The sequence below is a fragment of the Schistocerca piceifrons genome, chromosome 5 (assembly GCF_021461385.2).
Source record: "Schistocerca piceifrons isolate TAMUIC-IGC-003096 chromosome 5, iqSchPice1.1, whole genome shotgun sequence".
In the NCBI taxonomy this organism is placed as follows: domain Eukaryota; kingdom Metazoa; phylum Arthropoda; class Insecta; order Orthoptera; family Acrididae; genus Schistocerca; species Schistocerca piceifrons.
The window spans coordinates 350,639,635-350,664,811 of record NC_060142.1 but is presented as its reverse complement, the minus strand read 5'-3'; the positions used below and the strand labels follow the sequence as shown (position 1 = coordinate 350,664,811).

At 43.5% G+C, this 25,177-nt stretch overlaps 1 protein-coding gene across 4 annotated transcripts in view; it reads right to left on the bottom strand.

Annotated features, from left to right (window-relative positions):
• LOC124798034 (villin-1) overlaps positions 1–25,177 on the bottom strand; it is a 370,930-nt gene that overhangs the window by 80,930 nt on the left and 264,823 nt on the right. For all 4 annotated transcript variants that reach the window (XM_047261251.1, XM_047261254.1, XM_047261253.1 and 1 more), the window contains 3 exons: positions 23,836–23,929; positions 17,534–17,647; positions 5,736–5,932 (listed from right to left, as the gene is read on the bottom strand). In XM_047261251.1, coding sequence (XP_047117207.1) covers positions 5,736–5,932; positions 17,534–17,647; positions 23,836–23,929 — 405 coding nt within the window. The remainder of the gene's footprint in view (positions 1–5,735; positions 5,933–17,533; positions 17,648–23,835; positions 23,930–25,177) is intronic.

Here is a 25,177-nt window from a genome sequence, read left to right as displayed (position 1 = left end):
GATATGATCATACACTGCTGACCGCTGAAACTGTAGCACCAGGAACGATAACAAATAACAAACTTCACACAATATAAATACAGGGTGGAATAATGACAATGTTAGGAAAAGGATAGGTTGCTACTCACCAAATAGCGGAGATGTTGAGTCGTAGATAGGCACAACAAAAAGACCCTCAAACTCACACACACATGACGACAGTGCATGATGAGAGAAGCAATCTGCGTGGTGGGGAGGGATAACAGGGTAGCTGGTTAGGGCTGGGGGACAGTAAAATGCCACTTGTAGGAGCATACAGGGTCGAGGCGGAGAGACAGTAGGGCAGCTAGGTGCAGTCGGGAATTTAGATGGAGGGCGTGGAGGGGGGGAGGCAGTGAAAAAAAAAGAAATAAAAGGACTGTGGGTGCGTTGGTGGAATAGAGGGCTGTGCAGTGCTGGAGTGGGTACAGGGGAGAGGTTAGCTGGGTGCAGGCCAATGACTAACGAAGATTGAGACCAGGAGGGTTACAGGAACGTAGGCTAGATTGAAGGCAGAGTTCCCACCTGCGCAGTTCAGAAAATCTGGTGTTGATAGGAAGGCCCCAGATGACACAGGGACCCAAGAAGCCTTTAAAATAGAGAACGTTGTGATGGGCAGCGTGCTCAACAACTGGGTTGTCCAGCTGTTTCTTGGCCACAGTTTGTTGGTGGCCAATCATGCAGACACACAGCTTATTAGTTCTCACGCCCACATAGAACACAGCACAGTGGTTGTAGCTTAGCTTGTAGATCACATGACTGGTTTCACAGGTAGGTCTGCCTTTTATGGGATATGTGATGCTTGTGACTGGACTGGAGTAGGTGATGGTGGGAGAATGCAAGGGACAGTTCTTGCATCTAGGTCTCTTACAAGGATGTGAGCCATGAGGCAACGGGTGGGGAGCAGGGTTTGTGTAGGGATGGGTGAGGAAACAAAACGGAATTCTAATAGCTTTTATAAAGCATAGAAAGGATGAACACATGATTAAATCCGTAGATTATTTTGGGATATACAGGATGCGAAAATTAGTACACAGAGTGGGCAGCTCTGTCAGCAACGTCTATAGCCCAGTTGGGTATCGATTCCAACTGAGATGACATATACGGGTACACCATTCTACACTGTTTCAACCCTATGCCCGAGTTCATCAGTTGTCGTGATTGTTGAATGGCGTCTTGCTAGTGACTCTTCAACCCATGACTAGATGTCACTGGGTGAATGATTCGGAGAATGTACTGCAGCAACATCTGAACACCCTCTGTATCGAGGTAGGTCAGGATTGCGCCGGCAACGTGTGTGTGAAAGCTAACGTCACAGAGACATTTGCATTGGATACAGCTTCCGCCTGAATACGTCATAAATTTAGCGCCTGTTGTCCCAATAACTGACCCTGCGAGCCAGAGGAGATCGTGTTGTGTTCCCAAGCATGCCTCGTAACTTCAAGCGATACGCTGGACGCTTATGACGGTGAAACACGCCTTCTGGCAACGTTCGTTCTCGTTCGACCTCCACACACGGATACGTCCGTCGTGATGCTGTTTGGAGAAATGGGACAACGTGATTCCACTCTTGCTTCCCTCAGGGCGCACCTCCGCCGGCTTGCATCTCCTCAAGGGAAGTCGCAGCAAAGGTCGCCGCGGTGCTGCAGACGTCGTCCTACAGACAGTCTGGACAAATGTCTAGCTGCAAAGCGTCAGTTTCTTGATTCAAGGTTCGTGACATCACTTAACGATTCTGTACGGCCGAGCGAACAACGTGTCTGCTCCTGGGGAGCTAACCGCGTCGGGCCGTTGAGATCCTGCGAGGCGTTAAGTATGAATCCATTGATTCCATATCCGCATGACAGTCGTGGTACCCCGACCAACGCGAGCAGTGTTACTGCTGAACAATAAATCGCTGTCCTGATACGACACGACGCTGCCACTTTCTGATTCCGACATTTGCTGGTAGATCTTTTCCTTTCTTCCGGTAGGCACAACACTATCTTCTCACCAACAACCAATGTTCAAATACGATATCTGAATGACGAACTGTGATGCTACACTCCCCATGGATGATAAACTAGTATGGCCACATCTGAATTAGGTTGATTAGGGATCAACAAGCCCTTGAGGCTAGCAAATATGAAATAATTAGTTTTGACTATAATCTGGCTGCTGTCGGAGCACGAAAAGGCCAATATGCTCCTCTTTAAAAGACTGACACTGCAGTAGGGAACAAGCCGCCTCTATCCCCATTCAGCCTCCCTCACCAAAACTTTTGACATGCAAATACATTCGTGCTCTTTTAACACATAACATTCTAAATCCTTTTACCCAATGTCTCGCTATAGTGAAGCCTTCACACTCAGCGTCTCCCACTTACTGACACTGTCTGCTGTTACAGCAGGCTGGGCTGCTTCTAGAAAACAAATCCCGTACGTCAATAAAGTTTGACAGTTTAATTATATATTTCGACACATTTACACACTTTGACAAAACTTAAGTACGCACAACATACGGTCAAAACAAAATCGCCTCCCATCCAATGTTAAGTTCACGTTACAACGGCACATTTTTAGGCTACACCTACAGAATACCAAAACATGCGGAATTATATCTGCAGGTACAAAGAAAATCGAATGGCAAAATAATATTTTTTAAGGCGTTTACTCCGGCAGGTGGCACCATCGAATGATTTCCAGGTCAAGCTATCCTGTATAGGCGTGAAGTGTCCATTATACTGATAGGGCGCGTAATAAAGCTTTATTGGTGGAAAAATGTCGACCGAAAACAGTCTGGTGACCTCAGAACCCTTGCGATGACTATCGTCGGTTAAAGCTTCATTTACGTCTCAGACAGGATATTTTACGTGCATAAGTACTGTGACACTGAATGTCTGGATCCCTTTAATTGATAACTATAACGAAAAAAGTTTCAAGGTCCCTCGAGATTATCATCATATGGTAAAAATTTCAACGATTAGCCATGAACAGAAATTATAGCAGTGGCCGTCCTCACGATTGGTACTTTTAGTACCCAAAAATTATGGTTTTTCCGAGGTTTGCTCAGGAACCGTCCATGAACAAATCTTGATTTTATAAACTGTCTAAGGCCTACCCTAGAGCAGACTTAATGCAAAAGATTTTCTCCATCTGCGTGAGCTAGAGGAAGTGTGTAATGTTTAAATTTTGACCCTGTACTCTATGATAGCTACAGTATGCTTGTTTTTCTGATAGGTATAAAAATGGGCGCCTGGTCAAGGGCTATCGAAAACATTTTACCCCTTATCTCTGTGATCAACAGAATCCGAGATATGGCTCCCTGAAAAATCGCATTTTCGCGCTCGGGCTCTGTCGTCCACGGACCGATTTGTGATATAGTAGTTAGGAGGCCGGACAAGAGATACCAAATAGACAGAGATGATTCCCCAGTATAGAAGTACTGTTCATAATTTTTTGCTGGTCGTAAGTTCACTCAATTTAGAAGTTAGTAATTTTCACCAAGAAGGCGTTTTACTGTGTTAAGGAGCCTTTTGAGCTAAGTTTGAACGGTGTTTCGGGCATAATCATACCAGAGAGGCTTCAGAAACCGTTTCGGGCCAGTGTCTGGCGCCATAATATTAGGTTGGCTATGAAAAGCAGTGCCATTTGAGGGGTCGGCCTTTTCTTCGAAACCCGAGGTTTTAAACGACCCCCACAACAAGAAGTCAGTCGAACTGTGACCCGTGTTCTTCTGCCATCAAGACGCGTTTCAATGGCTGCTACAGTTAGTTTCCGGACCATACGATGCTACAACTGAAACACCATGCTGAATATTTAACTGAATGCTACAGGCACCACAAGGTTGATAAAAGATTGCCGGTTAGTCGTAGAAACAGCGAACGATCTGTTTAATCGCTAATTGCCTCAATCACATCATTCGGGGTAACAATGGCAACTCTTTTGATTGTACTAGGACCACCGTCGCCTCCAAGCCTCCACTAAGGTAATCTGCTATGTTCTTCTGTCATGTGCCATCATTACACAATGTCTCTCTTGCCCACCCTCAATTACATGTATTATTTCTTCATTTTGTATGCGTCCTATGAATATTTATGCGTGTGGTTTTTCTTGGCTGGCCGAGCGTTGCCTCCCGGTCCGGTAATATCTTTATCGTATGCAGGCATTTTTCCCGTCTATTCCAGTGCCTTTCTGTCTTGTTAAGTCGCGTGAGCTTGGATATTAATGTATTTGGGCATCTTTTATCGACACATTTAATGAATGTGTAGCGTTGTGATACCCACTTCCGTCCTTAACCTATCATCACGCCTGATCTATTCTTCTGTGATTGTGAAAATAATTACGTATGAATTCGATGTTTCAGGCACAGCGAGGTCAGTGAGTAGAATAGTGGGTGTTCGTATCCAAGCTACATAGTTGGGAACGCGATTTAACATTTACCCCAAACTGCAGCATAATCTTTCCTTGTACGGGGTGAACATTAATAAAAACGAGAAAAACTGCAGGGACTAATTCCTGACTGGAAATGGAGGAAGACAAAGGAACGTACAGGGGAAGACGGACTGCGCGTACCCCTGATTTGGAGGACCGGGTTCTACAGGATACTGAGACGAATGCTAGTACAAGCTCCATGCAAGTGGCCCACCAACATGGTGTAAGCCAAAGTACGATTATGTGTATCCTGCATGACAACCGCTACTATCCCTATCACCTGAAAACGACTGCAAGGAGTATCAGCAGCGGATTTCCCTCTACGGGAAGAATTTTGTCGATGGTTTTTGCAGAAGACCATTATAATTAAGGGATTTCTATCAGTCCTCTTTACCGACTAAGCAACATTTACCAAAAAAGTTATCATCACTCTGCATAGCCGTCATCCGTGGGATACAGACAATTATCAGGGAATTGTCATCAGCATCGGTTCAGCCTCAATCTGTGGGCACAGATTCTCGGCGACCACATACTTGGACCGGTTATTATTCCACAATGCCTCGACGGAGGAGCGTAGCTGGACTCCATGCAGAATACCTTGCCTGGGCTGTTTGAGAACGTGTCTTTGGCAATACGACAGGTTATGTGATTTCTGCGTGACGGAGCACCACTCCACTTTCGTATTACAGCTCTCCGATGTCTCAACATCATCTGCTGCGGATGTTGGGTAGGACGTGGAGGCCTTGTAGCACGGCATGCTAGGTAAACAGACTTAGACCACCTAGATTTTTACTTCATGAGGTATCTGAAAAGCTGAACCAATTCTTGATGTGCAGACCATTCAACAGCGTGTTCACAATGCCTATGGCGCTTTTCGGAGACAGGCCCGAACGTGCGAAATAGTGCAGCTATTCACGAGGCGTCGTCTGAAAGCGTGCATTACGTCCTACGGAGTCCACTTTGAACATCTGTTGTAATGTGGGTGTGACGCAGCTCTACACTGTATTCCGGGACGATTTGTCGCCATTTCACCTACACCGTCCGATTCAGGACACATGATCGTAGCGCCTTCTTTCCTCCGTTCCCAGTCAGTAATCCGTCCTACAATTTTTCAGGTTTATTGATGTTCACCCTGTATACAGAATGTAAGTGGTGTTACTCTACCCACATCGTGCGGCTGCGCTGAACTGCTAATCATTTACGCATGCAAACATGTACTACACTTCATGGTGCCAGCACTGTGTTAGCCCTTCGTTCCGAGCCTTAGCCCGGTCGCAGTGCAGCGCGCCTGTGCAGCGTACTCACGTGATGCCGGATCTGAAGTAGGCCTTGAAGCGCGCCGACTCGGCGCCCTGGACCTCGCGGTGCTGGATGGGGCTGCCGCCCAGGTAGTCGTCCAGCTCGACCGTCTTGTAGGCCGCCGTGGCCGCCTCGTCCTGCGAAGTCTCCGCGCCCAGCCAGTAGTGCAGGTGCACCTCCGCCGAGCCGCGCACCGGCTCCGCCTGGCCCACAAGCGACACCATTGACACTATTCACATTCACATTTGTTAGGCAACTGAAACAGTTCGTCACTGCTTTCTTTTTCCTAATGCTTTCCTACTGTGTATACAATGCTCGGTTTGTTTGTTACGAAATACACTGACGGAAAAAATCACAACACCAAAAAATAGTTAGTGTAGTGTAATGAAATTTCGGGAATATCTCTGTCTCGGTAACATATTTAAGTGATCAACATCGCTAGGTCACAGGTTAATGTAAGTGCGAGATAAGCCACTGCAAATCTGAAATGCTGGTACATTAACAACCGGTCTAACAACCAGAATATTGAATGCAAGCACGCAAACGTGCATGCATTCTGTTGTACAGGTGGCGGGGTCAGTTTGTGAGATGGAGTTCAATGCCTGTGCAGTTTGTCTGTCAACACAGGGACGGGTAATGCTGTTTGTGGATGACACTGGAATTGTTGTCCGATGATGTTCGATATGTGCTCCACTGGAGACAGAACTGGTGATCGAGCAGGCCAAGGCAACACATCGACTCTCTGTAGAGCCTGTTGGGTTACAACTGGGGTAGGTGGATGAATGTTATCCTGTTGGAAAAACACCTCTTGCCATACTGTTCATGAATAGTATCACAACCGCACGAATCGCCAGAATGATGTGCAAATTTGCAGTCAGCGTGCGTGGGATAACTGCGGGAGTACTCCTGTGGTCATTCGAAATCGCACTCCAGACCATTACTCCAGGTACAGGTCTGTCTAACACGCACACAGGTTGGTTGCATGCCCTCAGTTGACATCCTCCTAACCAACACACGATGACCACTGGCACCGAGACAGAACCAGACTTCTTTAGGAAGTACAACAGACCTCCACCCAGCCCTCCTATCAGCTCTCGCTCGACACCACAGTAGTCGCAAATGGCGGTGGTTTGGGTTCAGTGGAATGCACGCTACAGGGTGTCTGGCTCATAGCTGTCCTTGAAGTAAACGATATGTAACAGTTCGTTATGTCACCATGGTGCCAACCGCTGCTCAGATTGCCGTTCCAGATGCAGCAGGATGCGCCAGACCTATGTGTGAAACACGATGGCCTTCCCTCTCGAATGTGACAAGTGGCCATCTGGAGCCCGGTATTCTTGCGACCATACATTACCGTGACCACCTCTACCAACATTCATGTACAGTGGCTACATTCCTGCCAAGTCTTTCTGCAATATCGCAGAAGGAGCATCCAGATACTCGTATCTCCTATTACACGACCTTGTCCAAACTCAGTGAAGTGTTGATAACGGCGTTCAGGCATTCTTGCCTGACATCAACTCGACACCACGTCCAATCTCAAAGATAACTGACGCTTACAAGCGTTGCATCGTATATCTAAACTAAAACTGATTTCCATCCTCATAGTGGCGCTACTATCGCCACTCAACAGACATCTTTCAGATGGAGAAACACGGCTACCAACTTTCGTTTATGTCGCACTCCTTCTTGCAATTTTTTCCGTCAGTGTAACTTTTGCTGCAGACTCTCACGATTTCTTGTATTTATATCTTGCACGGCACGTTTCGGAAAATGATTCCCACTCTCAAGTGCATTTTCGTGTATTATAGCATTTATGCGTGAGTTTTGCGATGTTCGAGATGCTAATTATCTGAAGCCTTATTGAAATACACTGCCTGAAAAACACCACTGAAGCACCCCATAAGAGGAGGAAGAAACGAAATACAACTTCAAGGGTTGATAGAGTATGTGATGTTACTGGAGTGTTTACGAAATGGACTCAAAAATTGTTCAAATGGCCCTGAGCACTATGGGACTTAACGTCTGAGGTCATCAGTCCCCTAGAACTTAGAACTACTTAAACCTACCTAACCTAAGGACATCACACACATCCATGCCCTAGGCAGAATTCGAACCTGCGACCGTAGCGGTCGCGCGGTTCCAGACTGTAGCGCCTAGAACCGCTCGGACATTCCGGCCGGCCGACTCAAATTTGCAAATAACTTGGCAGTATGAGCCCACTTGTCAGTACGATGTGGTACATCTCTGGCCTGGATGAATGCAGTGATTTGGTGGGAAAGGGTGTCATAAAACAGTTGCATTACATACTGAGGCAAGATGGCCCAAAACTATCGTAACTGGTCCTGGATACTGGCTCTGGGATGGAACTGACTTCCGAGCTGGTCTCACACTTGTTCTATTGGGGTCAGATCTGCGAATATTGCTGACCCCGGGAGTACCTCTCTTGTGTGGACGAGCATTGTCCTGTTGCAAAATGGCACCACGACACTGTTGCATGAGAGGTAATACACGAGGACGCAGAATGCCCGTTAACTACCGCTGTGCTATCAGAATTCCATCAGCGATTACCAGCCATGACGTAAGGCCATACTCGCTGCCTCTCCACACCATGGCTCCAGGATTAACACCACTGCGCCTGTCCAAAACATTATAAGACTAAGACCTCTCCCCCTAATCCGACCCCATAACTGTCAATGATGGCCATCCAGTGTAGCACAGAGCCGCGTTTCATAACCGAACACAGTTCGACACCAATCATCCGCAGTCCCTGATTCCCATTCAGGCCACCACGCCAAATCCAACCGTTTGTGTTGTGGTGTTGACGGCAGCCTACACGTGGAACACTAATCTCCTATTCCGGCTGCTGCTAGTCACTGACCAACCATGTGCGATGACGCCATGTTCCAGGAAGGGGTCATGAAGTGCTTGGTTCACAATGCCGCAGTCCACCATCGTTGTTGTAGGATGTGTTCCACTGGAGCCTGTCCTCGTGTTCCCATGCGGTGCAGCATCAACATCTACTACATATTCCGCAAGTCACTGTATAGTGCGTGGTGGAGGGTACCTTGTACCACTATTAGTCATTTCCTCTCCCGTTCTACACGCAAATAGGGCGAGGGAAAAACGATCTCTGTACGAGCGCTAACTTCTCTATCTTAGTGGTCCTTACATGAACTGTACGTCGGTGGCAGCAGTATCGGTCTGCAGTCAGCTTCAAATGTCGGTTCTCTAAATGTTCTCAATAAAGTTCTTCGCAAAGAACGTCGCCCCGCCCCCCGCCCCCCCCCCCCTCCCTCCTGCCCCCCGGCTCCAGAGATTACCACCTGAGTTCCCGAAACGTTAACGTCTCCGTAGTACTCGCATCTTTTTCGAACCTACCGTTAACAAATCCAGCAGCCCACCTCTTAATCCAATCTGGTGCGCGTCGCAAATACTCTAGCAGTACTCAAGGATGGGCCGCACTAGTGCCAGATATGCGGTCTCCTTTACAAATGAACCACACTTACCTAAAATTCTCCCAATAAACCGAAGTCGACCATTCGGCTTTCTTACCACAATCCTCACATGCTTGTCCATTTCATATCGCTTTGTGACGTTACGCCTAGACATTTAATCGACACTGCTGTCAAGCTGCACATATTACGGCTTCCATTTTTCTTACTCATCTGCATTCACTTACATTTTCCAACATTTACAGGTAGCTGCCATTCACCACACCAACTAGAAATTCTGTTTAAGTCATCTTGTATCCTCCTACAGTCACTCAACGACGATTTCTTCCCGTTCACAACACCATCATCAGAAAACAGCCGCAAATTGTTACTCACCCTGTCAGCAATATCACTTATGTATATAGAAAATAACAGCGGTCTATCACACTTCCCTGGGGCACTCCTGACGGTAACATTGTCTGTGATGAACGTCCGTCAAGGACAACAAACTGGATTCTGTTACTTAAGAAGGCTTCGAGCCACTCTCATATCTGGGAACCTATCCTGTATGCCCGTACCTTCGTTAACAGTATGCAGTGGGCTAATGAGTCAAATACTTTTCGGAAATCTAGGAATATGGAGTCTACCTGTTGCCCTCCATCCATAGTTCTCAGTACATAATTTGAGAAAAGGGCAAGCTGAGTTTCGTACGAGCTACGTTTTCCAAAAACGTGCTGACTCGTGGACAGAAGCTTTTCGGCCACAAGGAAATTTATTATATTCTAATTGAAAATATGTTCAAGAATTCTGCAGCAGACCATGTAAAAATATTGGTCCGTAATTTTACTGTTCTTATATACAGGAGTCGCTTGCACATTTTCCCAGACGCCTCGGACTTCGGTTGAGCGAGAGATTCGCGACAAATGCGAGCTAAGTATGGGCGGTTAGGCGAGAGATTCGCGATAAATGCGAGTTAAGTAAGGGCCCAATGCCGTAGAGTAATCTTTGTAAAACCGGATTGGAATTCCATCAGTACCTGGTGACTTTTTTGCTTTCAACACTATCAGTTGTTTCTCTACGACAGGACTGTGTCGTTCATACGGAAAGTTCGTGCGATTCTCCTGCGTGAGGATCCCTGTCACATCCGAATGTCCCACAAATCTGGATATTGCACGACTCTACCAGCCGGCTAAATAGAGACTCAGAATGAGGCCCTCTCTAAAATCTGTCCGGTGCTGGTAACATTGTCTCAGACTGGTATGCAGCGTCTGCCTGTACTTCACAGTAATCATTCAACACCTCACGCTGTTCACGTCTCTTACAAACCCTACAATGACTGATAGCAATACTTGACCACGAAGAACACTAAGTCATTCTGGTGGTCACTGTACCTGTCAGAGAGAAGTGCAACTCTAGGCACTTGCATATCCGCCGATGGCGTGTGTGAGTACGAAGTTACAGTGACATCCGACTATGTCTTCAGGGTGCATCACTTTTTTGGTCAGGCAGTATATATAAACACTACCAGTTCCGTAATTAATGATGGATCTTTATAGGTACTCGTAGTTAACTGCGAAATTTGGAAATAAAGCTTTAGTTACAGTTTTCTCGTACTCCTCTTACTCAGAAATTCACATATATTAAACATCACTTACCAGTCACACACTATAAGCTACTCTTTTTCTGGTCTCTGAAACTCGGCTGGCTTTGGGCCGCTACGGAAAGTTTACGCTCGTTACCAGCCTTGGTTACAGAACAATATTAATGCGTTTCCCTTATAAGCTATAAACTGGCTGCCTTGAGAGAAAGAGGGGGTGATTATACCAGCCAATATACCAAAAGCCGATCGCAAAATTTCGTTCGCAGCATTCTCTACAACTGAGCCACCTTATTATAGTGTGCGATTAGTAAACAGTTCTAACTGCACAGTACACACCAAAGACAGGAAAGCACAATAACAAACAAACACAAAGGTATTTTACATATAGTCAGCAGTGATGCTGCAGATCGTCTATGTAGTACGTGTATTATTCTATAGTGCTTATATTTTTCCTGTCTAATCCGACTTATTACCCGCTTATACATTAATTACAAGTCTACTTATTTTCATGTATCACAATGTCATTAGATTATTTAATGAGACTATAGAAGCATGTGAAGAAATTCATTGAGTTACTTTCCAGTTTATCATTCAATCTTTTGTCTTCATATTTTTTCTGATGTGAGTATATTTCCAGATCTTCCTAAAACATCCGTATTATGACCTTCATGATCTTTTTTTATCTGTTTCCATTCCCAGTCACGTATTCTTCTACTTCAGAAAATGAGATGACCATATCGAAATTCAGTAGAAACACTATAACCTTTCTCATTTTTGCCTGAATCCTCTATCAGCTACTACTTCTACTACTACTACTACTACTACTACTACCACCACTACACTCCTCACATTACAGTATGTAGCTTGTTAAATGTGCAGGTACACTATCTGATCAAAAGTATCCGGAACCCGTACGTAATTCTGAAATGACCACTACCTGCCACGAGAGGAAGACTAGCCAATATAACGGAGAGCGAGAGTGCTGTGATGTCAGCAGAGAACCAGTAACAGCAGAGTTGGTCACTCGGGGGATCTCAGTGCCTTCGAAAGTCGAAAGTGAAACAGATCTATCAGGGAATTTCAAGATCTCTAAACCTGTCCACGTCAACTGTAGTTGATGTTACTGTCAAGTGGAAACGTGAAGGAACAGTCGCAGCTAAACAAGGCTAGGCAGTGCTCATGTACTGACGGACGGAGGGCGTAGAGCATTGTGGTGGATGGTATTAAAAAATCGCATAAAATCAGCGGAAGAAATCACTGCTGAGTTCCGAAGTGCTACGAGCAGTCCAGTTGGCTCAGTCATTGTACGTCGAGTATTAAAAAGAGCGGGTTGTAGAGGTGAAACAGTTCCTCGTAAGCCACAAATTTGTGTAGTTAATGCTAAGCGACACTCGAGGTGGTGCAAAGAGCGACGTCACAACTCGGCAGTGGATACATGGAAAAGAGTGATTCGGAGTGGCTAATCTCGCTGTACCCTGCGTCAATCCGATGAACCTAGAAAAGTTATCTGCCATCATGTCTAGTACCGACAATCGAGAACGGAGGAGGTAGTGTTGCAGTATTGGCGTTTTTTTCGTGGTTAGGGCGTGGTCCCCTTACTGCACTTAAGAGAACACTAAATGCGGAAGGATATGAACACATGTTAATACACTGTGTACTGCGTACTGTAGCGGAACAGTTTGGTGATGATTGATTGTGTCAGCCTGACACTGCATCCTGTGATAAAGCACCATCTGTGAGGCATAGTCTGTGGACAATAATATTCATGAAATGGACTGACCTGCTCAGACTGCCGGACCTGAACCCAATGAAACACCTTCGCTTCAAACTCCAGCGTCCAACATTAATACCATCTCTGGTTTCGACCATTGAGGAGTAATGTGGTGCCATTTCTCCACAGACATTCAAACACTTGATTGAAAGTATCACCAGCAAAATTAAAGCCGTCATAAAGGTGAAGGATGGACATGCCCCATCTTTAGTCCTCTAATAGGTGTCCGGACACTTTTTATCAGATAATGTAAGTATCACCAGTGGTCATCACATACCACAGAGTAACGCTCTGTGTCTCGTCAGCAATATTGTCATCTTTATATTCCAGGTCAAGAAGTAATAAACTTCATTGTTACAGTACGCAGTTTATTAAACCGTTCGTACTAGGTGAGCCTTAACTATTGCTCTCTGCTTCCATGTCTGAATTTATTTCTTGCCCGCTTTTGTATCGTGTAGTGACTACGTTCCACCAATACTTCTTTATGGTGTCAAGTAGGGCTGAGGGATTCTTTCTGGTTGTCTTCCCTTCTCTGCTGGGGTTCCCTGTCTTCGGTGTGGTTAGTCTAACAGTATACTTTAACCTCTTTGTTTTAGAAAAGTGCATCAGTTAAATCATTCAGTGTGTCGAAAACTTCGCTACTTCGATCAAGCTGTAGATTTTTTTTTATCCCTTAAGGGCCTGTCTTCGAGTACATGCTCTTACTGCTGTCAGGGAACATTCCCAAAACACGACTAACGAGGTGGTGCTATGGTTATGATAATGCATTCGCGGTCGGGAGAAACGGGGTTCAGTTTCCCTTCATGCCATCCAGATTTCGGTTTCCATTGTTCCGGTAAACGGCTTACAGCAAATGACTAAATGGTTCCTTCCAACAGGACGTGGCAGACTTTCTGCGTCCCCCTTGTCCAGTTTAAACTGATGCCCTGTCTCTACTAACCTCGGTGTTGACGGGACATTAACCACTAATCTACGTTTCATTTATCATTCCCATAACAAGGGTTTCTCAATCCATCTGCCATAACTCACCTTAAGCAGTATATGGTTCATGCCCAGAGAGGAAGTGAATCATTCCTCTAATTAGTTAGGCATAGTACCTTAATTGTCTCCCTTACTACAATGAGAAAGTAAAATCGTTTCCTTTCTATGCCTGAAAAATTTCGTTTAGCGAAAATTGTAGTCTTAGTTTGTTGGTGTTTCACCAAGAGTCTGTTTCTTTTAAGGTGCTACCTTTTCTGAAACCTGCACCCATTTCTTCTTTTCTTTACAAACACAAAGAGCTTATCACTATGAATGTACTAAAGTCGTCGGTAGGTGCTGTGCTGAGACAACTTTGTTTCGTCACTCCCTTTTAATCTACCTCCGTCAGCTACATACAGGCTCTCCGCTGCAGAGTGGAAGTTCAATTCCGATTTCCACAATAGTTTTCTCCTCTGTTTTCTCGTCATTGTGGCAACTCGTTTCAACAAGTACGACCCATGGAACAAACAATGGCGCCATCGCCCCTATTGCATCTAGTATACGATCTTGACTGAGGGTAATTTGCATGCCAAGGATGGTGAGATATCAGTTAAACCACTATATCTACAGTGGTGCAATTAACACGCGTCCTTCGCTACTTTTCGTTTGTAGGTGACACTTCGTAGAGAACTTACTTGGCTTTTCATAAATACGATCTGTATTCACTCTTATCTGCTACAAGCTGAAGATGGTATGTCGGAAACAGAATTAAGTATTGAAAAAGTGAAAAAGGAGATTAAGAGACATGATATTGCTGGCTCTCACGGAGCTCTGATAAAATACGTAACACGTATTACATAAAGAGCTTACAACTGACAGAACTTTGTTGAATAACTTACAGATACCTATGTGCCAATCAACCGGCCGATGTGGCCGAGCGGTTCTAGGCGCTTCAGTCTGGAACCGAGCGACCGATACGGTCACAGGTGCGAATCCTGCCTCGGGCACGGATGTGTGTGATGTCCTTAGGTTAGTTAGGTTTCAGTTCTACGGGACTGATGACCTCAGATGTTAAGTCCCATAGTGCTCAGAGCCATTTGAACCGTTTTTGTGCCAATCTCTTTCTGGTTGCTCGTCATTAACAGCTGGTTACAGACAATAGATCCGTGATATGTAAGCACTGTCTACAATGAACGTAACACGTTTTCATGCAGTGGATTGGACTTAAGTGTGTCACTCCTGTCAAATATTCAATCTTTCTCTTGTTATCATCTCTTCTCTGTGCCCAAGACTCCTGTCCTTCCCACAGGGAGTAATTAGTGGTGGGAAGAGCTGTGACACAAAATCTAGTTGGATAGTTTTTCTGGCTGGTAATGCAGGCCTTCTGGTGGTCCACGTCACGCTATATAAGAGCTATATGGATTCAGTGTAAGTGAAGTAGTCTTCTGAACGACACTTTTCAAAATAATGGCGTCGCTATTGCTTTGAATTTTGTAAATCTGAAATCCTTCAGACTTCTTCTCATCTCTGAGAAAATGATTTACTTTCAGGGGAAAGAATCGTTTACGCAACAGGTATAGTCATACAGGGAACTTTATGAACGAACTGAGGAAAATACCGCCATAAGAGGGAAAGAAATCAAAAGTATAAGGTATAATGACTGAGGTTCGTTATCATACATAAGTGGTATCTTACCAATTCATCTACATCTCCTGCAATTCACAGTTAAGTTCCTGGCAGAGGGTTAATCGAATCACCTTCAAGCTACTTCTCTATCGTTCCCTCTCGAAAGACGCACGAAAAAAAACGAGCACTTAAATCTCCCCGTGAGGGCTTCGATTCCCCTTATTTTATTACGATGATCAGTTCTCCCTACGTAGGTGATCACCGGCAAATATTTTCGTAATAGGAGGAGAAAATTGTTGACTGAAATTTAATGAGAAGATCCTGCAGCAACGAAAAGCACCTTTGTTTTGTTGATTGTCACTCCAATTCAAGTACCACGTCCGCGGCACTCTCTCCTCATTTCGTGATAATACAAAACGTGCTATCCTTTGAACTTTTTCGATGTCCTCCGTCAGTCCCATCTTATGTGGGTCCCACACTGCACATCAATATTCCAGAAGAAAGCGGAAAAGCGTGGTGTACGCGGTCCCTTTTGTAGCCCTGTAGCACTTTCTAAGTGTTCTACCAATATATCGCAGTCTTTGGTTTGCTTTCCCCACAATATTATCAATGTGATAATTCCAGTTTAAGTTATTCGTAACTGCAATCCGTAAGTATTTAGTTGAAATTACAGCTTTTAGATTTATATGATTATCTTGTAACCAAAATATAGCAAATTTCTTTTAACACTCTTGTGGACGACTTCACACTTTCCATTATTTAGAGTTAAATGCCACTTTTTCACCATGTCTAAATCATTTTGCAATTAGTTTTGATCATTTGATGACTTTACAAGACGAAATGACAGCATCCTCTGCAAACAATATAAAATAGCTGCTCAGATTGTCTCCTATGTCTCCAGAATAAGATTTTCACTCTGCAGTGGAGTGTGCGCTGATATGAAACTTCCTGGCAGATTAAAACTGTATGCCGGACCGAGACTAGAACTCGGGACCTTTGCCTTTCGCGGGCAAGTGCTCTACCAACTTAGCTACCCAAGCACGACTCACGCCCCATCCTCACAGCTTTACTTCTGCCAGTACCTCGTCTCCTACCTTCCAAACTTAACAGAAGCTCTCCTGCGAACCCTGCAGAACTAGCGCTCCTGAAAGAAAGGATATTGCGGAGTCATGGCTCAGCCACAGCCTAGGGGATGTTTCCAGAATGAGATTTTCACTCTTCAGCGGAGTGTGCGCTGATATGAAACTTGAATATGGTAGAGCACTTGCCTGCAAAAGGCAAAGGTCCCGAGTTTGAGTCTCGGTCCGGCACACAGTTTTAATCTGCCAGGAAGTTTCGCCTCCTATGTCGTTTGTGTTGATCAGGAACAACAGAAAAGGGAGGTAATGACAGTGGCACGTAAGGTGCCCTCCGCCACACACCGTTGGGTGGCTTGCGGAGTTTAAATGTAGATGTAGATGTAGGTTATAACATTTCTTGAGAAACACCGGATATTACCCCTGCTTTACTCAATGACTTTCCGTCAATTGCTACGAACTGTGTCCTTTATGACAGGGACTCACGAATCCAGGCAGACAACTTAGGCGATACTCCATAGGCACGCAATTCGACTGGAAATCACTTGTGAAAACCTAAAAATATGGAATCAGTTTGTCATCCCCTGTTGACAGCACTCATTACTATGTGAGAATAAAAAGCTACTTGAGTTTTGCAACAACGATATTGCCTGATTCGTGCTAATTGTCAATAAATCGTTTTCTTCGACGGCAATTAATAACGTTCAAACACATTATATGTTCCGAAATCTTCCTGCAAATCGACGTAAGTGATATGGGTCTATAATTTAGAGGATTATTCCTATTTCCTTTCTTGGACATTGGTGTGACTTGTGCAACTTCCCAGTCACGAGCGAGCGGTTGTATATGATTGTTCAGTATGGAGCTGCTTTGAAAGAAACTTGTTGGTATACAACCCGGGCCGGTGGCCATGCCTTTATCAAGTGATTTTAGCTGCTTTTCTGCACCGAGGATATCGACTTCTAAGTTATCTTGTTGCAAGTTGTTCTAGATTCGAATTCTGGAAAATTTACTTCGCCTTCTTTGGCGAAGGAATTTCGGAAAACCGTGTTTAGTAACTCTGCTTTAGTGGCACTGCCATCAGTGACATCACCATTGTTATCACACAGAGAAGGTACCGTTTGTGTCTTCCCGTTAGTGTACTTTACATATGACCAGAATCTCTTTGTTACATAAAACTGAGTAATTTTTTCCGTTTAATCTACCATCCCATGAGAAAAGACTGGAAGGTACACAAACGCATTTCCATCTTCATCTTAAAACTCTACGCAGTTAATATGTGTAATAATTTCTATCCATCGAGCCAATTTTTAAGAAGAAGTTGGTTGTCTTCTTACCTTGGAATCAGTTCCAGTCGACTTGCCATATTCAGAGGCGGCGTACACGATGTAAGAATCACCATCGTAGAAGTTCCCGTACTGAGCTTTTGGAAGCGGCACCACCTGCATGTTCTGCAAAAAGAAACGCCAAAGGTGAAAACCTGCGGTCTATCACTGCAGCTGTTTTGACGCCACAACATGATTGCCCCCTCTTGTCTACATGTACTGTGGAAAAAGCGACCTCCTTAAAAACAATAGAAGTAGTCTCGTCTCCTCAGTACGGCGTTAACCATTTCAAAGGCTGCACTGAAGAAAATGCTTCACAAATATATTGCCATAGTAATTTAACCTGAGCGGTAAGAATAAATTTCATAAGTTTTGAGGCAGGATGACTGGTTAAGCTGAAGAAGATGAATTTAAAATGCAAAAGATTGAGAAGAATATAATTTAAGTAGTAAGCTGCAACATCAGTGCTCACTTGCAAGGAACTATCTGTATAAACATTCACAGAATTTCATGGATGGATGGTATCAGAAATACAGCAATAAACCTGAGAGCTCCAAATCCCGGAGGGCTGTAGATTTGAATCTCTGCTGAAGTTATGGCTCCCGTGGTTTCCTTCGGCTCATTTCTTCCATGGCCGCGGCAGTGCTGTCTCCGTATGCACCACTTTGGATGTAATGCGCAATACGAAAAATCACTTATATTATAAAAGCTTCCAACTCCGTAACTTGGCTGCATGACGCTATTTTCACAACAACTTAGGCAATATAATGCAAACAGTGTAGTGAATCACGGGGTTGTCTCAATTGTGATGAGAGCACAGTAACGGTACAGGAGCAGCAGGGTGTGAGTTAACGAGCCATTCGCTCTCATTTAAGTATATGGCCGAAAATTCAGACTTCAGGAATTGTGAAACGAACCATGTCGTCCAGAACCGGACCGCACAAAGAGCACAGATTCACCACGAGATGGGGAATCTCACAGGCATCTATTTTCTATTGAGGCCTAAGTGCTGTAGTACGCGAGTGAGACAGACGAGAACCTATGTCATAGGGAAATCCAGTAGAAGCCGTTTGTGGCCGAGGAGACGTAGCAGTGTTACATATGGCTGACTTAACATTGGCTGTAAAGGGAAACATACATGGAAACTATTAAATTCTGTAGTAATGCAGGGAATTAAGCCACAGTAATTCTAATCTATCATCCTTCATAAATTTTCATGATGAGCCCAATAAAACTTGAATATTGATCATATCTATAATAGTTTAGGATTTACTATTAAAGTGAAATTCACAAGTTTTGTAAAAAAGTCTGAATGCTAAAATTTGAACGCTTTAGTCGATCTTAACGATCGACATTTCATATAGAGGCGCATCATTAAAATGGCAGATGTGATAAACCGTGTAACTTGATTTGTTTGAAAGATATAGTACATTTAAATAATCAGTATTTTCAGTTACGCGTCAGATCATCATTTCCTCCACACAAAACACACTGAACGATGACAGCATGACACCTTACTGAATCACTAGGTAAAAGAATATTTGTTGTAAAGTTTAGTGCATAATAGTTACTTTTGTTATTTATTTATTTATCAGAAAGCACATTGGTGCAAGGCTACTGGCCGTGACATTCAAAGTTAAGAAGGAAATTGTATTGGTTTTATGTAAAAGAATTTGACAATGGATATTATTGTTACTTTATTTAGAACGTGAAAATGGTCAAGCTTTGATTTTTTAAATATGTTAAAATGTAAAATAATGTAGAATAAGCTGTAGCCAATCAGCTGGACGGCTTCAGGAAAGGGAACTGCACTGGTCAGTTGAGCGATTATATTCGGCGCGCGGGAAACGCGGCCGGAGACGTATAGCGGGACTTAGTCTCTGAGCAGTGATCAGCCGCGCGCCTGGTGGTAGATAACTTGTATTTCGTGATGACATTGTGAATGATCGAACTGTGTCAAATGGATATGCGCTCGAGTATAACTCTAAATACGACTACTTTCGCCATTAGTTTGCTTTCTGAATAAATATTATTCTAACCAAATCACAACTGTGTAGCTTACATCATTTATGGGTCGTTAATTTAGTTCCCGATATTATTATTACTGTTGTTATATTAACTTCATATTTCGCGAACTTACCATCAGCCAGATAATTTAACCAAAAGGTCATAAGTGTCTAATTTAGGGCGAGTAATATGACACGTGCGGTTCAATCCTTAGACGCGTTTGAGCCAAGACATTTCGACAAAGATGAACCGCATGTGAGCCCGAACATCTATGGGATGTTGGCTCGCAATGGTAACGCATTAGTGATATACGGTTTGAGTGTCAAACGGATTTAATAGCTAGATGCAACGGAACTGCCATATGAAACCTGTATAAGGATGGGGAACAGGCACCTTCGGTCTACGGGGAGAATTCTGAGACAGTGACGTGAATCTACAAAGTGACGTAGAAGACTTTTGTACTGCCTATTCATGAGGATTGTTAATTGTTGGGATCCCCTTTACAATAAGAAAGGGAAGAAATTCAGAGGTGTTTCTGTAACTGTAACTGACCACTTCAGTCAACACGAGTGAGATGAGTGGATGCACAGGAATGTTACTTAGAATTAGGTGGAGAAACGCCATTGTAGTACACGTCTCCCAATGGCCGTAACAACAATGTAAGAAACCGGGTGGATGCGGAAGCACACAGTAATGTCTTTTCTCTGTCTGTTCGTGAATTAAAAAGGAAAGAGAATGAATAATAAAGATTCGAAGTATGGTCGCGAAACACTGAACGGCTACTTGTAGCGCACATATGGAATTAATTTCCCTTTACGTTTATCTTTAACAAAACAACGAACTATTCCTCTGTTAGATCGATTTGCTTGCGTTCGTTCTTTTTCAGTTTGCTCTGTGATAAATAGCATTAATGTTAGTAATTCGGATGGAAGGAAGAATGAATGATTAAGTGTTTTCTTTCTGTCGAACGAGGTAATTAGAGATGCCAAGGCTGGAAAAGGAAAACGTCAATGTATTTATAAGGAGTTCGTAGAAGCAGAATTATTAGCATTGCTTAGTACGCGATATGTCACATGGCGTTAACTAGTTTAAAGATGTATAATTGCCTCATACACTATAATGTATTTACTAACTCCCGCCCGTCAGCAATTCTGGTTACTGCAGTGCAAGAGTAAAATGACGTCTCACATACGGCATTTAAATCAGTTTTTCCTCTAGGAAAATTATTTACATTTTTTCCCTTCGTGGTAACATCGAATGACAACAACGTCCCTTCTCAAGAGAAGCAGGCGACAACACCTGTTTGCTGCAAGTGCTCCAGACGTTTTATGCTTTTCCTGGTCGTGATACTTGGGCAGATCACTGAAATTTCCTGCAAACGACGTCTATGTGCGAAGTTAAATGGTTAGCTATATTTCGATCGCCAGGTGCGATGATTTTTCCTTCACTTTCCAACCCAGAAAAATAAAAGTACATTTCTATCTGTCAGTCAGTTGTCACACTAATCTCCGCAGTGCTGACGTTTTAAATCTTTGTCAAACATATCATTGTGAAAGGTCATTTTCAGCTTATCACGTCTCTCAAGAATCTTTCGTAACACCCTAATTCCGTTACGTAATAGGCTGTACAAATGTATGTGTATAATTAATTATTACACAAGAATATCTTAGAGATAAACTAAAAACTTTGTTGTGTGTCAATTCATTACGCTTAAACAGATTAGACAAAATTTAATTATACTTTGCCCTAGAAATATATAATTTATGAAATTCTCCACTTGCTAAAAATATTGGTACATTCCCTTTTCTTTACAGTTACACATGGAACATAATTGCGTAGGCTTCCGCGGCCAGAGTCAGTCGACATAAATGTTTTCTGGGTATGGTACCGATTCATAATGTATAACCCAGAAGAAGGCCGCTGCAACCGTGGCCGAAACAGTGGTTTTTCTCCACCAGCAGTAGTTTTATACATTATGACGCGGTATCATACCCAGATAACTTTTATGTCGACTGACTCTGGTCGCGGAAGCCTACGCAATTATACCAAATATATGCTTCTACAGTTAATAATAGAAGGGAAGATTGAAGGAAAAAGAAGACAGGGGCGAAGAAGAACATCCTGGTTGGACAATATAAAGCAGTGGACAGGACTACGAGATGTAGACCAGCTATTACATACTTCGGTTCATAGAAGAAAGATGCAGCATTTGGTCGCTAACATCCATTAATGGATAAGCAGCAGAAGAAGAAGACAAAACTGCTAAAAAGATTTGGTGCAGCTGTGGACTGAGCAGTCATTTATGTAGGGACTGTGACCGCAGCACTGAACTGTCGCTGGGCAATACTGAAACAGTTTTATTACATTTGTTATGTTTTCTAATTCCAACATGTGTGTGATAATCAGTGACGTACTACTGTGCTAATCCGTATGAGAGAGTCCTGCTTTATAATTGTCAATTCTCTTTTCTGGAACTGATGCTCAATTCCTTGTTAATTCTACAACGTTGTTTGGATGTGCGGCGTTGTGAGTAGGTTGATATTTAAATTGTTTGTGTTGTACATCCTTACTCACGTGAATTTTAATCGTGCCACAGTAGGAAATTCGGTATTATTTTTTAGGGGTCTAAATTTACGTGGGTTGGAACTTAAATAGTGGCAACTATTTATTCACAACCGATACAAAAGAGTTACATGTTTGCACCTGTTACTGTCCTTCAAAGTAGTCACCAGCGTTGTGTAGAACCCGTTCCCAACGATGAGGAAGACGTTGTATACCGTTAGCAGAGCCTGTTCTGTTGATGGTGCGAATGGAGCGGTCTACTGCCTGTGAATCTCTGGAACAGTTCTGAAGCGAATGCCACGAAGTGGTTCTTTCATCTTCGGAATTAAATCAAAGTCACAAGGACTTAAGTCCGGGGAGTATGGTGGATGGTACAGTAGTTCCCAGTGCTTTGACCGAACACAGCAGCCACAGCTTGAGTTGGATGCGCCCGCGCATTGTCGTGGAAAATGATGGGTGGGTTGCGCAGAAAGTGTCGCCGCTTCTTTCGCAAAGCTGGTCGCAGGTGATGCTCCCAAAACGACCAGCTTTTCTAAAGAAGTGGCAACACTTTGTGCGCAATCCGCCCATCATTTTGCACGACAATGCGCGGGCGCATACAGCGTAATCTGTGGCTGCTCTCTTCGGTCGATGGGACTGGGAAGTACTGTACCATCTACGATATTCCCCGGACTTAAGTCCTTGTGACTTTGATTTGATTCCGAAGATGAAGGAACCACTTCGTGGCATTCACTTCAGAACTGTTCCAGAGATTCGACAGGCAGTAGACCGCTCCATTTGCACCATCAACAGAACAGGCTCTGCTAAAGGTATACTAAGCCTTCCACATCGCTGGCAACGGATTCTACACATCGCTGGTGACTACTTTGAAGGACAGTAACAGGTTCAAATGTGTAACTCTTTTGTATCGGTTGTGAATAAATAGTTGCTACCACTTAAGTTCCAACCCTCGTACATACCTCCTGATGAAATATTGCTTGTAACTTATTTAATTAATCCTAACCGTAACCATTCCGGCTGCATGTTATTACAAACTGTAACATTTTAGGTGACAGGAATTATGTTGAAGTATCACTGCTCTGAAAAATTTATGAAGGGTGTTCCAAAGAAAAGATATGAAGCAACACTGTGGATATAATCTAAGTCTTTGTTCAAAAGTAATCACCAGAGGCCTGAGCGCAACTACCTCACCTTTTCACGAGCCGAAGAATTCCTGTGGCTGTGACAGGAGGCAGTCTTCCATTGTGTCCTTCAGTTCGTCGTCCGAGTTGTAGCGCTTCCATTTGAGAAGTTTTTTTGCTGAACAAACGCATGGAAGTCATAAACACCCTACATCCGCGTCCCTAGACGTCCCACTACGTTATCCCAACGCGGCGTACGCAAATTTCAACCAGTTTGGTTGTTTCGACGTTTCGGGCCTTTTCATTTCAACACTCCTTTATATTATTTTGATACATAAATTTCTGATGATCTACTCTAACAGTTCTAGAATTACTTTTGCTGTTTTGTGGACTATGCGTATACCACAGTTGGCAAACGACTTTAAGTGTTGTTATAAATATTTCGGAAAGAGCTATTCCGTCGCATACGATCGTAAATTGGTGACGAGAATTTGTTTTCCCGTCAGAACGGTTACCAACTACGTCCGACTACAATAACGCTGTACCGGCGTGCATCAGAAAACGAAGGCAGACTGACAGAGTGTCGGTATGTCCCAGGACGAAGACTTGGGTGCTTGTGCGTACCTCGATCCTCCATATGATGAAAGCCGTACTGCCCTTGGGGATGGCCTTGAAGGCGGGGTCCACGGCGGCTGTCATGGCTACAGCGTCTGGATACCTGCAACAAACACAGAGGGCCCTGCGTTACTCCATCGTGAAGACAGTACAAGAAATAACTTTGGCAATTTAAAATCTACTATAATATACTGGCATACGTTTAGCATTTATCTTGTCTGTCAGGGAACAAGTTCATATGAAATTTTTCTGCTTCTGCGAAGAAACACTAGAGTACAATTTGATAATGGTGTCGAGTCACGGTGGGATGCAGTTTGGTATCAACAGACGAAGGCACAATGCTGCATTCTCGCACCTTAACTTTAATCTCCGTAGATCAGAATGAGGATGCTTCAAATTTAGCAGAGAACGTTAGAGACGAAGTTGTTTCTTCGATATACACGGTTAATGATCCATGGATTACAAAGGAAGAGAATAATAAACCACGAGCAACACACAATTCTATATTGGAATTCCCTTAGATTATAGACAAAATCACAATGAAAAGCCTGACTGCCAAATAATCCGACTTTCAAAGGTAGATTTTTGTTTCATACCTTCTAAGTCAAATTTCAGTTTCTGTAAGTTGCTTCAGATATTTAGTTATTGAAATAAATTATGTTCCTCAGATTGCTACCATTCATCTTGACTAAAATGGGATAAAATTTGAGTGCTGTAGGTCAAGTAACTACCTTAAGATTAACGAATGTCGCTCGTCGGTAGCAATGATACACGTTTGCTTCAGTAATCTGCCCCGTTTTTCAGCATCTGTCCACGGCTTAAGTAATCTACCATTCCGTTTATCAGTTTCTGTCCACAATCACTCTGTACCTTCAAGAATTGTCAGTGAAGAAAAGAATATCCAGAAAAGCAAAAAAAAAAAAAAAAAAAAAGCACTTTTCACTGTCTTACCAGGAGGAGGAGGGGAGGGAGAGTGAGAGAGAGAGAGAGAGAGAGAGAGAGAGAGAGCTGTATGTAATTCATCACTTCTTTTTTAATCCCTTACGAACCTAAATCATTTGGCATTTCACTTAGGTACACTTAAAGTAAATACACCCATTACTGCCTGAGAATTGTCAATACTGCCACGAAATATTGATATAATCGGGAATTCGTTGGCAGGACTACTCGTGTACTCCGTGTGCAACGAATTGAATCATTCAAATGTATTCTTTGAAATTAAAATGTAGTCATCAATCAAAAACTGATTTAACATTAACTAAATTTTCCGTTGGTGCTTTGCAGAACTTACGATTAAAAAGAAGAAACTTCCTGATGTCCTGCAAAATTATATTTATTTGGTCACTAACCA